The sequence below is a fragment of the Malaclemys terrapin genome, chromosome 6 (assembly GCF_027887155.1).
Source record: "Malaclemys terrapin pileata isolate rMalTer1 chromosome 6, rMalTer1.hap1, whole genome shotgun sequence".
Classification (NCBI taxonomy): domain Eukaryota; kingdom Metazoa; phylum Chordata; order Testudines; family Emydidae; genus Malaclemys; species Malaclemys terrapin.
Genome location: NC_071510.1, coordinates 81508252 through 81525700, shown reverse-complemented (window position 1 = coordinate 81525700; position 17449 = coordinate 81508252). Strand labels below are relative to the sequence as shown.

The following is a 17449-nucleotide window of genomic DNA, read 5'->3' as shown; positions in this document are numbered from 1 at the left end:
AAATTGTAATTTTCCATCAGGGATAACTTAGAAAGGATCATTAGACTAAGCAATAAATTAATGTACTCGGTATAATGCAGCCTTTGGGATATAGGCTGGAATACAGTTGTGCTGGGAGCAGTATACTTTCCAGCCCTGAGTAGTGTAAAAAAAATATTCACTTCTCACAAGACAGGCAATGTATCCACTGGGTGAAAAGTTCTATTCTCTCCTCTTCAGGTTCTTATACCACACCCATCACCATGGTATCTGAGCATGTAGTATCCCATGAAACTAAAACTTATGGTACATACAACTCAAAAACACAAGGAGAATGTATTTGTAAAATAATGGCTTTTCAACCTTAACATCCATGCCAGAGCCCCGAGGCGATATTCACATTTGTATATAGCCTTTCCTCAAGGTTCTCAACATTCTTTAGCAGGTTATGGTAGGTATTCCCTATCTGTAAAGTGAGGATGGTAAACTGAGGCACAGAGGTTAAGGAACAGATTTTTAAAAGGTATTTAGGTGCCTACTCGGATTTTCAAAAGCATTTAGGTGCCCTATTTCTATTGGTTGAAGGCACCTAGATACTTTTGAAAATCCGAGTAGGCACCTAATACCTCTTAAAAATCTGGTCCTAAGTGATTTGCCCAAAGTCACACAGTGAGTCTGTGGCAGAGCAGGGATTAGAACCCAGCACTCCTGAAAATTAATCTCCTACATAACTGCTAGAAATACCAGATCCACCCAGCCATTTCCCCTCATTTGATACTATACTGCACAGTTCAGTTTCTCTTCCCTTGTGAGTGATAACCCATGCCGCTGTAAGTTTCTTTGGCCAAGGATATTTGGATGGGACCCTATAACAAGGTGGCTTGCCCATGAGCAGGAGAGCTTGGGGCTAAGCCTGCCCTGATCACAAGGAGCCTCACCTGAGTGGAATCAGGTGATTTTATATAAAAGGCAGCAGGTGACTAATTGAAGGAGAGTATGGGAACAGGAGCAGAGGGCTGAGCTCCAGCCATAGAGGGCTGGGAACTGGCACTTCAGGTAGAGCTTCTAATTTTGGACTTTATGTTGAATTAATTTGTGATTAAGGACTTTGACTGTATCCACTATTAAACCAGCCCCAGAAAGGGGTGCTGTAAGGCACAAGAAATAGGGTTACCACCTTTCTAATGGCTGGGAACCGGACCTTCCCTTCCCGTGAGGACCTGCCCCCTGCCCTGCCTCTTCCCCTGAGGCCCCACCAGGTTCTGCCTCTTCCCTTCAAGGCCCTCCCCTATTGCTTGCTCCTCTTCCCCCTCCCCCAGTCACTTGCTGGATTGTCTCCACATTCTCCCCTGCCCCAGCTCAACTCCCTGTTCTCTGGGGCTGGGATGGGAGCTGTTGCAGCCTGACAAGGAGCCTGCCTGGAGGTGGTAGGAGGCTCCAGCTGAGAAGGGGCTGGGGCAGATTAATGAGCCGGTGCTTCTGCCCACTCTGTGATAACTGGGCTTTTGGGGTCAGTCAGTACATCTGACTGGACACTGCCAGGTCCCTCTTTTGACCAGACTTCCCAGTTGAAAACTGGGCACCTGGCAACCCGGACACATAAACTAAAAACTGGACTGTCCTGCTAAAACCCAGACTGGTGGAAACCCTAACAACAACAGCCTCTCTGGAGGACTTCAGGGACCTGTAAAGGGGAGGCTAACTAGAGGCCGGGCACTACAGAGGCACCTTTGGCCACAAGGGGGAGGTTGGGTAGTGGCCAGACTGTCTGCCACACTGGTGTAGTTGACAGGATCTCTAAAACCCCTTCTGTCAAGAAGGGAAGTAACAATGGTGCAGGAGCAGATAGCAAGATGGAAGAGATACCGTAGTACCTGGTATGACAACAGCAGACCCAGGCTGTCCTCTTGCAACTTCTGCAGGATCAGCAAAGGAAGTGCTGTGGACAGCCCAGCATAATCAGCGGCAGAGTCAAGAGGCTCAATGCTGTCGAGAGGAGAGATACACGCTGCACTCCCCCGTTTCCAATGTGGGAAGCCAGGACAAAGGCATTTGAATGCCCCAGGTGGTGACCTGATTCCAGAGGATGGTTGGCCCAGAAATGAAGGAACACTGAAGCATGGATCCAGGGGGAAAGGAGATGACCTAAATGCTTTCAGTGTGGAAAGGCCAGGCACATTAGGAAGATCTGCACTGTGAAGAAGCTGCTGAGGAAAGCCCTGCAGAACAAGGAAAGATAATTCCCCAGTAAGAGAGGCCAAGTCAGAGAGGGTGCAGACCCAACACTGAGACCAGGGGAAGAAAAAAGGCAAAGCAGCACTCTGTAGAATGAGAATTCTATAGTGGGGGTGGGGGCTATGGGAAAGGAGTGGAGTGGTGGGTGGGGCTGGGGCGGAGCAGTCACGGGGGCTTTGGGGAAGAAGCGGGGGTGGGGCAGCGACGGGGGCAGCTTTCCTGGCCGGCTCAGCCGGCCGGTGGATTGGGCTGGTGCCCTACGTAGCTGCATAGTTTGTGTATGGGTAAGGATGGCCCTGGACATACATCTGGGAGCTGAGTAAGGGTGGATAATACAACGATGGCGGCACCTCCTACCATTGTCAAGAAGTGCAACACAGAGCTAAGAGGGGAGGATGTGAGATGGCTACTTTCTCTGGCTGAGAAGCACTGAGTAGAGCTGGCTGTTTTGGAAGGACAAGCTCACTGATAAGCTTCAGGCAACCTAGCAGAAAGGGATCACTTTCTCATCACGGTTAGCAAACTGGAAGGGGAATTGGAGACTCTTCAGGCCCAGACCCCAAAGCCAAAGGTGTCACTGAATGGGGAAAAACATTTCCAATTTCTCATCATATGTCAACCCCATTTACTTCTCTGGGGCCTCCTTCACTGTTGGTTTAATGATGGAGGAGTGGACAATATTTCCTGAGTGATACTATTCAATAACCAAAACTTACTTATGCACAATGCTTTCCATCAACAACCGACATTTACCTGCAGTTACCACCCAATAGCATGAGACATGGCAGCGGTTGGGTTTGAAGGACTGTCGCCTAGCAGAGCCCTTGTTGGAATTTGAGGGGGGATGATCTCTGGTAAGCTTCTTAGTGTGTGTGAGGGTTCTTTTATTGTTTTTAATATGTTTTACTCTGTGATGCTTTTATCTTAAGAATAAATGTGCTCGGTTAAAAGGATGTGTGATAACTTAAGTGCTAGCAATTATAGCTGTTCATAACCTTTGGTGAGAAAGCAAAGCACAGATGCTGGTCTGTTTAGGGAATTGTTGGTTTGCTGCGAATATTAGCGTGTAAGCAGGGAACTGTGCAGCCTGGAAAAGCCTTGGTCAGAAGGGAGAGTGAGGAACTGCGAGCCTAGAGTGAGTGCCCTGGGTGGAGCAAAAGTGAGGAAATATGGGTGCAATTGCCCTGAACTGTGACACTTTTTTCTTCCAGGTCATTGTTAAAAATGTTAAATGGCAAAAGGTCGAGAATCTATCCCTGAGGTCCCCAGTAGAAATACCCACTCAATGATGAGTCCCCATTTACAATTACATTGTGAGAGATAACAGCCAGCTTTGAATCCATTTAATGTGTGCCATGTTAATTTAGTATATTGTAATTTTTTTCATCAAAATGTCTTGCTGACTAAAATGCCTTACAGATGTCTAAGAATATTCCATCAACGCTATCACCATTATCGACAAAACTTGTAATCTTAAAAAAAAAAATCAAGTTAGTTTGGCAGGATCCATTTTCAACAATCCTATGTTGATTGGCATTAATTAAATATCCTACTTTAATTCTTTATTAATCAAATCTCTTATAAGGTGTTCCATAATCTTGCCCAAGGTCAATGTCAGGTTGACAGGAATATAATTCGCTGGGTCATTACATTTACCCTTTTAAAATATTGGCACAACATTAGTCTTCTAGTCTTCTGGAACTTCCCAGTGTTCCAAGACTTATTGAAAATCAACATTAGTGGCTGAGAAGCTCACTGGACCAACTCTTTTAAAACTCTTGAATACTAGTTATCTGGACCTGTTGATTTAAAAACATCTAACATTAGTAGCTGCTGTTTATCATCTGCTTAAGTTACTATTGGAATGGAAAATGTTTCACCATAATATAACTACATCACTTTCCACCCCTAAATATAGAAGAAAAATGTTTATTGTACATTTCTGTTTCTCTTGCATTATTATTGAAAAATCTTCCATTTCTATTTAGTTTTGGACCAATACCACTGTTAGAATGCTTTCTGTTTCTAATCTATTTTAGAAACTCCAATTTACTATCCCTGACTGTAATGCCTATAGACGTCTCCTTGCGTACCTTTGCTTCCCTTATCAATTTTCTACAATTTCTAGTTTCTTGTTTAGATTCATTACTATCAGCTTCACCTTTCTTCCTTTTTTAAATAGCTGCCTTCAGTTTCCCTCTAAACCAAATTATTATTTTAAAACCAGTACAGCTTTCTTTCTTGATTTTTTTTTGGGGGGGGATTGTAACTTTTTGGGCATTGAGTAAAGTGTTCTTAAACAATTCCCTCATCATTCATATTTTTTCAGTTTAATTTTTTTCCTCTATTAGGGAGGCTCATTTCAGTATTTTAAGAGATAAGAGGTATGATCAAATAAAACTGGGATGGCTGCAGTAAGGGGCTAGCATAAGAAGATTAGAATACTTGAATGCTGATTAAGATTTTTTTTTTTTTGGTGAGGGGGGTGGGGGGGGGTTGGGAGGACAAAACTTATATCCCAAGCCCATAAAACAGAGGGGCTAGCAATGATAAAGAAAACAGCTCTGATTTATAACTGGGATTTTACAAGAAAACAGTTAGCATTACTACAATAAGCAGAGACAATTTTGATCATCTCTAACCAGCAATTATTAAAATAAAAGTATAAAAATATGAATTTCTCCCCTTTTAATTAGAAACAATAATGTCTGTTATCACTAATGAAGCAGTAAGTGGTTAACATGGATGTTATATTATTAATATTCTAAACCTATAAGAAAAATCAAAGGTCAGCAGAACTTTATAAAAAGAGAGTGATGACTGAGTTTGCCTTTAATTTGCTTTCAAAAACATGGTCATTGACCCTTTAAATCGCCAGCCGATTACAAGCATTGTAGTGTCATCACTAATTACATGCTGGGAGCATAAATTTAAAATAGCAATTTCAGTTTTCAGTTCATCAGGAGAATGCAGGAAAATGAAATTGCATACTAATTAGTTCATGTGTGTCAGACACCTGAAAGATTAGGGGGAAAACTGCACTCATTACAAGTGAGTTATAAGCAAAGTACTCAAAACCTTTCACTTGACGGGCTGCATATAAAAGAAATTAAATGACAAAAGATAATGATGTTACAGACAAAAATAGCTAGGGTCTGAATATAATTATACTTTGTGGAACTTTGTCCATTGTATAACAACTTCCCTAAGAATTTTCTTTACATTGGAAATTATGATAAAGAAACACGCTACTGTTTTAGGTTCACTGAACCATATGTTAATTTGCTTTCTACATATATATGTATCTATAAATGAGTTTCTTGTTTCATATCATTCTACCTAATCTTTGTGAAACATTTATTCAGTTTCTGAAGAAAAAAAAATTGCCAATCTGAGAGCCCAACTATTCCATTAATCAGACTACCATGAAGGTGATGCTCTGCATAGACCTCCTCCATCCTGCACACAGAGTGGATGAGGTCAGCTGATTCCACAGCACTGTGTTCTACTGCTCCCACCCTGACCTGCATCCCACAGGGAGCCTTCTTCAGGGGCAGCGCTTACAGATGGGGAGGCAAAAAGGGGTGGGCTGAAGATGGAAGGAATGTTCCTCTTTTCCCCTTTCTCGCAAAAACTACAGGAAATTGGCCAGAAAGTTAGTAGATTCCAAAGCCAGAAAGGACCAATGTGATCCTCCTGTACAGAACATAGAACCATCCCAAAATAATTCCTAGAGCAGATCTTTTAGAACAAAATCCAATCTTGATTTAAAAATTGCCAGTACTAGAGTCTTGATAAATTGTGCCTATAGTTAATTAATCTCACTATCAAAAACTTACATTTTATTTCCAGTCTGAATTTGTCTAGCTTAAACTTCCAGCCATTGGATTGTGTTATACCTTTCTCTGCTGAACTGAAGAGCCCATTGTTAAACATTTGTTCTGCATATAGGTACTTATAGACTGTAAAATCAAGTCACCACTTAACATAAGAATGGCCATACTGGGTCAGACCAAAGGTCCATCTAGCCCAGTCTTCTGACAGTGGCCAATGCCAGATGCCTCAGAGAGAATGAACAGAACAGGTAATCATCAAGTGATCCATTCCCTGGTGCTCAGTCCCATCTTCTGGCAAACAGACACTAGAGCACCTGCAACAAGCTTCACACTAAGTATGTAAAATAAAAGAATATTTTGATTTTTATTTTTGTACTTATATTATCCTTTTTTCTTTTTTATATTATACAGTTAAAATACACATATATAAATATCAATTTAATACGGCTTTTAATATACTGGATATGCAGAAAAACAGTCGTGACACAGGTGGGCCATGTACTTTTTATAGCATGTTGGGGGACCTCAGAAAGAAAAAGGCTGCTCTAAGACACGTTTTCTAATAATGCTGATGGCTATTCTCTGAATTCCCTACTCTCCGATTTATCAACATCCTTCTTGAATTGTGGGCACCAGAACTGTACACAGTATCCAGCAGCGGTCACACCAGTGCCAAAGATAGAGGAAAAATAATCTCTTGCTCCTACTTGAAATTCCCCTGCTTATCCATCCTTGGATTGCATCAGCTTTTTTTGGCCACAGCATCACATTGTGAGCTCATGTTCAGCTGATTATCCACCATGACCCCCAAATCTTTTCAGAGTCACTGCTTCCCCCATATGGTCCCCCATTCTGTAACTATGACCTACATTCTTTGTTCCTAGATGTATGCATTGACATTAGCCATATACACAGCATATTGTTTGTTTGTGTCCAGTTTACCAAGAGATCCAGATCACTCTGAGACAGTGACCTATCCTCTTCATTGTTTACCACTCTAATTTCTGTGTCATCTACAAACTTTATCAGTGACAATTTTATGTTTTCTTCCTGGTCATTGATTAAAAATTGTTAAATAGCAGAGGGCCAACAACTGATCCCTGTAGGACCGCACTGAAAACACTCCTGCTTGATGATGGTTCCCCACTTAACATTGCATTTTGAGTTAACTAATTTTTAATTCATTTAATGTGTGCCATGTTAATTTTATATCATTCTAGTTTTTCAATCAAAATGTCACAAGGTCTAATACGTTAGACTAATCTAAGTATATTATGTCAACACTATTACCTTCATCAACCAAACATTTCATCTCATCAAAAAAACATGTCAATTTAGTTTGACAGGATCTATTTTTTCATAAACACAGGTTGATTGGCATTAATTATATTCTCCTCATTATTAATCGAGTCCCATATGAGCTACTCCATTATCTTGCCTGGGATTGATGCCAGGCTTATAATTACCCATGTCATGCCATTTTCACTTTTTAAAAATTGACACAATATTAGCTTTCTTCCATCTTCTGGAACTTTTCCAGGGCTTCCAAGACTTATTGAAAATTAACATTAATGGTCCAGCAATCTCCTTAGCCAGCTCTTTTAAAACTTTTGGATTCAAGTTATCTGGACCTTCCAGTTTAGAAGTGTTTCCCTTGAGTAGCTACTGTTTAACATCCTCCAGAGATACTAGTGCAATGGAAAGAATGTCATACGGATACCATTGTTAGTTTTTAAAATATATTAAGAACAAAGAAACCTCTTTGTCTGTACCTTTGCTAGCCATACATTTCTCCTTGTGTCGTTTTGCTTCTCTTATCAAGTTTCTACAATTCCTAATTGAGAAGCAATTTAAAAACAATTTCTACAATTCCTAATTTCTGATTCATATTAATTACTATCAATCCTCCTTTCTTCCATTTGTTATACATTATTTTATTATTATTATTTGTTATAGCTACCTTCACTTTCTCTTCAAACCAGGTTGGTTTTTCAACTAGCACTGCCTTTTCCCTCAATTGTGGGATTGTAGCTTTTTGGGCATCTAGAAAGGTGTTCTTAAATTATTCCCAGTTATTATTCACATTTTTCTAATTAAATTCTTCTCCTCAGCTGACCTGATCCATAATTGTTTTCAGCTTTGTGAAATTGGCCCCATTAAAGCACCAAGTATATATGTATTACTGGTCTGTACTTTATTTTGCTTGCACATTATAAATATGATCAAGCCATGATCACTTTTACCTAAGCTTCCATTAATATTTATTTCTGTGGTCAGTTCCTCTTATCTGTTAGGACAAGGCCTAATAAAGTTAATGCAGTATCAGGCTATATTAACTTTCTCGTATCCTCCATATCTGCCTGTGAGCCTTCAATTCTAAGAAAGGTGCTAGACTGGCCTCCTATGGAGTCTATCCTCAGTTAAAGTTAGATAGTTCTTAGGCACAACCCTGCAGTGGAGGCAATACAGAACACCACCTCCCTTTGGTGAGCGGTAGGCGAGACCAGGGATTGCAATGCAAAAATAAAATAAATTCTCCCAGGCTTTTGTGCAACAGTGAGGTCTGAGACTCCTGCTGCTGCTCTCCTTTGCTCTCTAACTTCCCCCACTCTGTGCACTCATGTGAGGACCAGGCAATATCTGCCCCTTAATGAGTATTTTACTGGTCAGAGAATGAAACAGGGCTCCAATGCAAAGTACAATGCATCCATGAAATCTGATTTTCCAATGGTTCATATCTCTGAGAAATCAAAACCAATTTCCGGCAGAACCTCAAAGGCATTTCTCCTTGACAAGGACTGTTTCCCTTCCCAATTTAGATTTTTTTTAAACCCCAGCTATTTTAGCACTAAAGGTATTCAGAAAAATATTGCAAGATTTTTTTATTTATATTTATGGGAATAATGTATTTTTATGTCCACTCTCCCCCTACTGAAAAGTAGCTCAACAATTTTTCTTTGGGTGCTAAAATAGAAGTTACCCTGGGGCAGAGATAAGCCCTGGAAAATTTCATTTCAATAAGTGAAGGTTTCAAAATGTTATGACTGACTGAAAACAGGTTATAATGGAAATACTCAGGCAACCTTAACTATAGCTATCTCTCGTGCTCCAGCTATAATGAAACTATAGAAAATCTCTAGTCTTAGAAAATGCAACACTAGCTCTCAATGTTCACACTGAACTTCAATTGTAATGTCTTTCCTGAAAAATCCACATAGTAAACTGCAGGGAACCTTATTTATGCCCAGGAAGAATGGTTGGATGGGATCTATTCCAAGTCTCTAGATAAACTGCTGCAGTTTCTAAGAATCACCACAAACATGACCACCTTTCATTCTACGTGCAAGGGGGACATGGAGGAACAAAGTAAGAGAGTCATGTGAGATAGGCTAGGCACATTACTTAATTAATTATTGAAAGGCACTTAAATACTATGGTGATAAAAGTTGTATAAGAATCTGAATAGGATAGAATCAACACTATCTAGTATTACTGGTCAGCTCTGTGTTTTTGGGGAACCGGGGTGCAGTATCCAACCTGTCTGACTCACAAAGGACCCCCCAGCCTCTGCTTGAACCAAAGCCGATCAGAAGAAAGACTTACAAAAAGCAATGAAAAGGCAGTGGGGGATGCACCTAAAACCCTTGGACAAAGGTGACAGGATTAAGGAAACTTCCCTAGCTCATTTGCATCGAAGATGGGACAGGAAGGCATTTGTATGATCAGTTATAGTTTTCTAAACCTGACTTATCAAATTTAAGTTAGATTTAATATTATAACTGTTTTGTTTGTTTGGCTCCCCTATGGCTATTACCTGGCAATAAATAACTTTCATGGTTAAACCAGTTGCTTCTCTTTCCCCCCTCGTGGGTGTCTTTTGGCTTTCTCATTCGCTCTGCATGAACACTCTTCGTACCTAAGCCAAAGATCCCTGCAGTGCCCAGACATCCTCTGGGGTTTGCTCATCAAGTGGGTTACTACCAGAACAATTGTAACATGAAAGTGGGGATAGCGACATGCTGAACCTGGGACATATGAGGATGGCAGTTTGGAAGTGCTGCTCGACCCAGCCTGCTCAGGCGTACTCTATTCCAGTGCAGTGCCCATGGCATATGAAGGTGACAGCTTGGAGGTGCTGTTTGACACAGCTTGGAGGTGCTGTTTGACCCAGCCTGCTGAATCCAAGGGCCTATGAGGATGACAGCTTGGAAATGCTGCTCAACCCAGCCTGAGTCCAGTGACATATAAGGGGTCAGCTTGGGAGTGCTGATTAACCCGGTCCTCTCAGACACTCTCTGTTAGTGTGTGTGTGTGTGTGTGTGTGTGTGTGTGTGTGTGTGTGAGAGAGAGAGAGAGAGAGAGAGAGAGAGAGAGAGATTCTGCAGCTGGAAGAACCCAGCCCTGGGGAACCTAGGTCCTGCAGGATAGCTCCATTGGGAGGGAGCTATCAGAAGGGAGAAGTAGAGCTCCATACGAGAACACAAGTGACACAAGGAGTACATTGATAGAATTACAGAACACTAAATAAATGAGCTACCCCAAAGTAACGGGAAAATCTGCTAACACTAGACTGAGTCCTGATCTATAGATTATGTATTAATTCTATTGACTACTTAAGAATTCCCAGCTATCACTTTGAGAGTTGACAGGTTCTTGTCTCAAGATTAGGCCCAGTGTCATTCAAAGTACTATATAGTTGGGAACCCCGATGTGCACAGCTGTAACTCTCACACTATAGGAACTCTTCTATATTTACAAATAGTTTATTAATACAATCACAAACACTCCAACTGAGTAAGGTAGATAGAGATACTACAGAAAGTACATATGATTATCCATATACTCACACTATCCCTTGCAGAATAACTTGAAATATTAGCCACCATCTTCCTCATCACCATCACCTTCCTCCTCATCACCAGTGGCCATCATTCTGGCATCTCCCAAGAGCTACATTTCTCTCTCCTACTGCCCATAGGCTGGGATGCAACTTTTATAATATGTTATGCTGACACCACTATGTCTGTTGCATATTCAGCAGGGGTTTCTCCCCTCTTCCTTATGTGTATTTCCTCACCTTACTAATGTTGGTGTGTATGTCTCCTATAGGTTAGTATAGAAAAGATCTCAACTTATTATCATATATGTCAATTCAGTGCCACGGCATAATTGTGGTTAGTCATCTGTGGATGTTGCTTCCTGTTCCTGTGATTGATAGGTGTCATTATGGTCAAAATTCCCCCTTGCAAATTCTATTTTCAGTTCCCCAAAAGTTAGGGGAGACCATTAGGTCATTTATCTGTGCCAAAGTTCATAGGTCTCAAGCCTTATGCTAACTGCCGAAGCGAATGTCTTACAGGATACAGGTTCCCTGCATTACTGATTAATATACTAAAACAAAATATAATGAAGGCAAGGCAGTGAAGATAATGAAGGAAAGATAGCCCTATGGGCTACAGTCCTTAGAAGGACTGACTGGAAAACAAGAATTTCATTTCATAGATTCATAGATTATAGGACTGGAAGGGACCTCGAGAGGTCATCGAGTCCAGTCCCCTGCCCGCATGGCAGGACCAAATACTGCCTAGACCATCCCTAATAGACATTTATCTAACCTACTCTTAAATATCTCCAGAGACGGAGATTCCACAACCTCCCTAGGCAATTTGTTCCAGTGTTTAACCACCCTGACAGTTAGGAACTTTTTCCTAATGTCCAATCTAGACCTCCCTTGCTGCAGTTTAAACCCATTGTTTCTGGTTCTATCCTTAGAGGCTAAGGTGAACAAGTTCTCTCCCTCCTCCTTATGACACCCTTTTATATACCTGAAAACTGCTATCATGTCCCCTCTCAGTCTTCTCTTTTCCAAACTAAACAAACCCAATTCTTTCAGCCTTCCTTCATAGGTCATGTTCTCAAGACCTTTAATCATTCTTGTTGCTCTTCTTTGGACCCTTTCCAGTTTCTCCACATCTTTTTTAAAATGCGGCGCCCAGAACTGGACACAATACTCCAGCTGAGGCCTAACCAGAGCAGAGTAGAGCGGAAGAATGACTTCTCATGTCTTGCTCACAACACACCTGTTAATGCATCCCAGAATCATGTTTGCTTTTTTTGCAACAGCATCACACTGTTGACTCATATTTAGCGTGTGGTCCACTATAACCCCCAGATCCCTTTCTGCCGTACTCCTTCCTAGACAGTCTTTTCCCATTCTGTATGTGTGAAATTGATTCTTCCTTCCTAAGTGGAGCACTTTGCATTTGTCTTTGTTAAACTTCATCCTGTTTAACTCAGACCATTTCTCCAATTTGTCCAGATCATTTTGAATTATGACCCTGTCCTCCAAAGTAGTTGCAATCCCTCCCAGTTTGGTATCATCCACAAACTTAATAAGCGTACTTTCTATGCCAATATCTAAGTCGTTGATGAAGATATTGAACAGAGCCGGTCCCAAAACAGACCCCTGCGGTACCCCACTCGTTACGCCTTTCCAGCAGGATTGGGAACCATTAATAACAACTCTCTGAGTACGATTATCCAGCCAGTTATGCACCCACCTTATAGTAGCCCCATCTAATTTGTATTTGCCTAGTTTATCAATAAGAATATCATGCGAGACCGTATCAAATGCCTTACTAAAGTCTAGGTATACCACATCCACCGCTTCACCCTTATCCACAAGGCTCGTTATCCTATCAAAGAAAGCTATCAGATTGGTTTGACATGATTTGTTCTTCACAAATCCATGCTGGCTATTCCCTATCACCTTACCACCTTCCAAGTGTTGGCAGATGATTTCCTTAATTACTTGCTCCATTATCTTCCCTGGCACAGAAGTTAAACTAACTGGTCTGTAGTTACCTGGGTTGTTTTTATTTCCCTTTTTATAGATGGGCACTATATTTGCCCTTTTCCAGTCTTCTGGAATCTCTCCCGTCTCCCATGATTTTCCAAAGATAATAGCTAGAGGCTCAGATACCTCCTCTATTAGCTCCTTGAGTATTCTAGGATGCATTTCATCAGGCCCGGGTGACTTGCAGGCATCTAACTTTTCTAAGTGATGTTTAACTTGTTCTTTTTTTATTTTATCCGCTAAACCTACCCCCTTCCCATTAGCATTCACTATGTTAGGCATTCCTTCAGACTTCTCGGTGAAGACCGAAACAAAGAAGCCATTAAGCATCTCTGCCATTTCCAAGTTTCCTGTTACTGTTTCTCCCTCTTCACTAAGCAGTGGGCCTACCCTGTCTTTGGTCTTCCTCTTGCTTCTAATGTATTGATAAAAAGTCTTCTTGTTTCCTTTTATTCCCGTAGCTAGTTTGAGCTCATTTTGTGCCTTTGCCTTTCTAATCTTGCCCCTGCATTCCTGTGTTGTTTGCCTATATTCATCCTTTGTAATCTGTCCTAGTTTCCATTTTTTATATGACTCCTTTTTATTTTTTAGATCGTGCAAGATCTCGTGGTTAAGCCAAGGTGGTCTTTTGCCACATTTTATATCTTTCCTAACCAGCGGAATAGCTTGCTTTTGGGCCCTTAATAGTGTCCCTTTGAAAAACTGCCAACTCTCCTCAGTTGTTTTTCCCCTCAGTCTTGATTCCCATGGGACCTTACCTATCAGCTCTCTGAGCTTCCCAAAATCTGCCTTCCTGAAATCCATTGTCTCTATTTTGCTGTTCTCCCTTCTACCCTTCCTTAGAATTGCAAATGATTTCATGATCACTTTCACCCAGGCTGCCTTCTACTTTCACATTCTCAACGAGTTCCTCCCTATTTGTTAAAATCAAGTCTAGAACAGCTTCCCCCCTAGTAGCTTTTTCAACCTTCTGAAATAAAAAGTTGTCTCCAATGCAGTCCAAGAATTTGTTGGATAGTCTGTTCCCCGCTGTGTTATTTTCCCAACATATATCCGGATAGTTGAAGTCCCCCATCACCACCAAATCTTGGGCTTTGGATGATTTTGTTAGTTGCTTGAAAAAAGCCTCATCCACCTCTTCCACCTGGTTAGGTGGCCTGTAGTAGACGCCTAGCATGACATCTCCCTTGTTTTTTGCCCCTTTAAGCCTAACCCAGAGACTCTCAACACTTCCGTCTCCTATGTCCATCTCTACCTCAGTCCAAGTGTGTACATTTTTAATATATAAGGCAACACCTCCTCCCTTTTTCCCCTGTCTATCCTTCCTGAGCAAGCTGTACCCATCCACACCAACATTCCAATCATGTGTATTATCCCACCAAGTTTCAGTGATGCCAACAATGTCATAGTTGTATTTATTTATTAGCACTTCCAGTTCTTCTTGCTTATTCCCCATACTTCTCGCATTTGTATATAGGCATCTAAGATACTGGTTTGATCTTTCCTCCCAGTTTTTTCCTGACTCTCCTTTCTCTCTGCCAATATAGCCCACACTCCCTCTTGTTTCCGACTCATTTCCCCGGTCTCCATGTTCCCCACTTACCTGTGGGCTTTGCTCACCTGTCCCCGTCGAGACCTTGCTATATTTTTTTGTGAAAAAAATATATAAAAAGAGAGTGCCCCATGAAGAATAGCTAACAGCCCAGTGATTAGGGCACTGATATAGGAAATGAGAAACCCGGGTTCAAGTCCACGCTCTGAATCAAGCAGAAAATCCCACTCTAGTTTACTGGAGCCAACTTCTCTAGTTTACTGGAGCCTAAAAGGACAATTTACTACTTCATGTTCCCATTTTACTTTTAAGTTAGGTTCTGACTCCAAGAACATACTTCTGCCCAATTCCCTTTTCTTTATTCTCTCCCATTCCTTCTCAATGTGTATATTCAGGAATTTCCAACTCCCTGCTGGACTTTATGGAAGGAAACAGATCTTAAGATGCTTAAGCTGTTTGTTTTTTCACTATGGAACTATAATAATTAATAATAATAAAACAACATAGGGTAAAATTTTCAAAAACTCTCTTGCTCCTGAATATCACAGGTAGTTTTGAAATTTTTACCTGTAAGAGATTTTGGACCTAAAATTTAGGTAAGTAGGAAAAGTGCATATAACACTTGTGAACATATATTTTATCTACTAGTCAGTAACTGTGCACAAAAGTAACACAGGGAGTCAATGTAAGAACTAAAATATCCCACATGGAACAAAAACTATGCAATTTGCATGTGAATATTATTAAGCATATATTTTACATATTTTACTTGCATGAGACCATATAGATACTAATATGAAAGTGGCTCCTTTTATATGTTACATAGGAGAGTGGATTGTAACATATATTACCATGCAACAAGCTTTATTAGGTAACAAAATAGTTAAAGTAGCTAAATGCTAGTCCAATACATACACATAATTAAAAACAAAAAAAACGATCTATAGAAATCACCAGCTAAGATTAGTTACAAATCTGATATCAAGCTTAAAACACTATTCCTTAACATATAGCCATCAGATTTGATATTCCACTCCTTTGCCACTTGTGTAGTCATGTACATCTGTGCAAAGTGAATCCACCTGTGCAAATAACTACATAATTTGCATGGTAATGAAATATATCAATTGAGTGGACATTTCCATTTGCAACTTTCCAGAAATATTCTCTTCTGGGCAGAGATAAAGTATGGAGAATTTCAGCCCCCCAAAATATGTTTGAGCAAATTACAAACATTAGAAAATGGGATTCAAATAGAAGACATATTTCAATCTTAACTACAACAGTTACCACTGCATCTGTTTTATTTTATTTTACCACTGACTTATTTTATGTGGGCATGTGTGTTACGTAGCTAGACGGAGAGGATACAAATAGAGGGTCCTACACTGAAGTCCCTTCTTGGGCAAAATTCCTAATAAAGCAAATGAGAATTTTTTCTGCATAAAGACTTCAGGATTGAGCCTATGGCTTTATAAATATCAAAGGCTGTCCATCAACAGCTGCTGCTGCTAAATTCTACTATAGCACTAATGAACAGAGATGTGGCATATCTGAAAAGCTGACTCTTTGATAAGAATCTGTTTTTATGTACAGAAGATTCTTACCCTAATACTCCATTGTAACTGTATGTTGTGTTTTTATATAAGATTTGTATATTTTACACACATAAAGAAGCTGAAATTAGGATCTTCTCCCACCACCCTTTAATCTAGGATGCATTTATGACAGTGAACAAGAATCCTGCTATTAGTTTACCACTTATCTTCATCAGTTTCTTAAATGACTCTGGCAATTGAGTCTAGGAGATTTTTTTTTTCCTCCCACAACTCCATCTGTTACCTGAATCCATGGCCATCTGTCATTTTCTGCAGCAGTCCAAGCATTTACAAGACCCTTCTTATTAAGTCGTGCATAGTACGGATACCATTTCTGGAGCCCAAAAAGAGCCCGATGGGTGGATGATGCAGTAATTTGTTGGTTTGATACAATTCCTCCTTCTATTCCCAAGGGGCCAGAGCATCCTGTGAATGAAAAAAGGGGAAAAATGAATACAACTGAAATGATTGGTTACTCAGATTCATGATTGACATACTTGGAATAGTGGTTAAATTAATCCAGGATGCTACTGGTTTCAAATATGTTATTAGCAGAAATTTAGAGCATCTGAGTAATACTGTACTATCAGCAGAATTGAGCAAACAGTGCAAAAAAATTGTCCGTGAATAGTTAATCACATTCAACGACTGATTAGATTTAGCTCTGCAAAAGATCTTCTGCAAGTTTGTGGGCCAAATATGTCTTGGGAATTTGAAACAGGACAGTAGAGAGCAGACATTTACAGGCATTGATCAGGACGTGCAGTTGAGTGAACAACAGACACAGGGATGGATTGAAGTGGCCAGCTGCAATTTTATTAATTTATCACTGGGAAGTTGAGCTAGGCACCCACCCCCCTGCTCTCACATACCAGGCATTTAACTGGGTCTAACAGTGAGTTACTAGGCTCCCACCATATACCAATAACTCAGGGTAAACCTTCCTCGCACACCCCCCCCAGGACTTACCTCACTTCTGAATTCTCTCTCCCTCTCCCTAAAATGAGGGGATAGATGTAAACAAGAAGGGACCTCAGTCTGCACAGAATTCACATGCCCCCTTCTCCTACAAGCACAAGGTCCACCAGCAAAATCTTGGGTCTCATTTACCTCTGGGAGCTGGCCCTTTTCTTTTAAGCTTTATCTGCACTAGCCACTGGGGGCAACAGCAATTAGCTTCATTGCATGCGCCCATCCTTACTGCCTGGCAACTATTTCTTGCCTGATCAAGCCCTTAAGGAGACAGAGTCAAATGTCAGCTTCTGGATGCAACAGATGGGCTCCATTAACCCTAAAAAGCTCAGCCCCTGTGTTGCAAGTGTCCCTGTGTGTGATCACTCAGCCACATGCCTACTAAATGATCCAGGCCACTTCACAGTTCATACTTTTCCAG

At 40.7% G+C, this 17449-nt stretch overlaps 1 protein-coding gene across 4 annotated transcripts in view; it reads right to left on the bottom strand.

Annotated features, from left to right (window-relative positions):
* EDIL3 (EGF like repeats and discoidin domains 3) overlaps positions 1 to 17449 on the bottom strand; it is a 437917-nt gene that overhangs the window by 130020 nt on the left and 290448 nt on the right. For all 4 annotated transcript variants that reach the window (XM_054032539.1, XM_054032542.1, XM_054032540.1 and 1 more), the window contains one exon: positions 16301 to 16482. In XM_054032539.1, coding sequence (XP_053888514.1) covers positions 16301 to 16482 — 182 coding nt within the window. The remainder of the gene's footprint in view (positions 1 to 16300; positions 16483 to 17449) is intronic.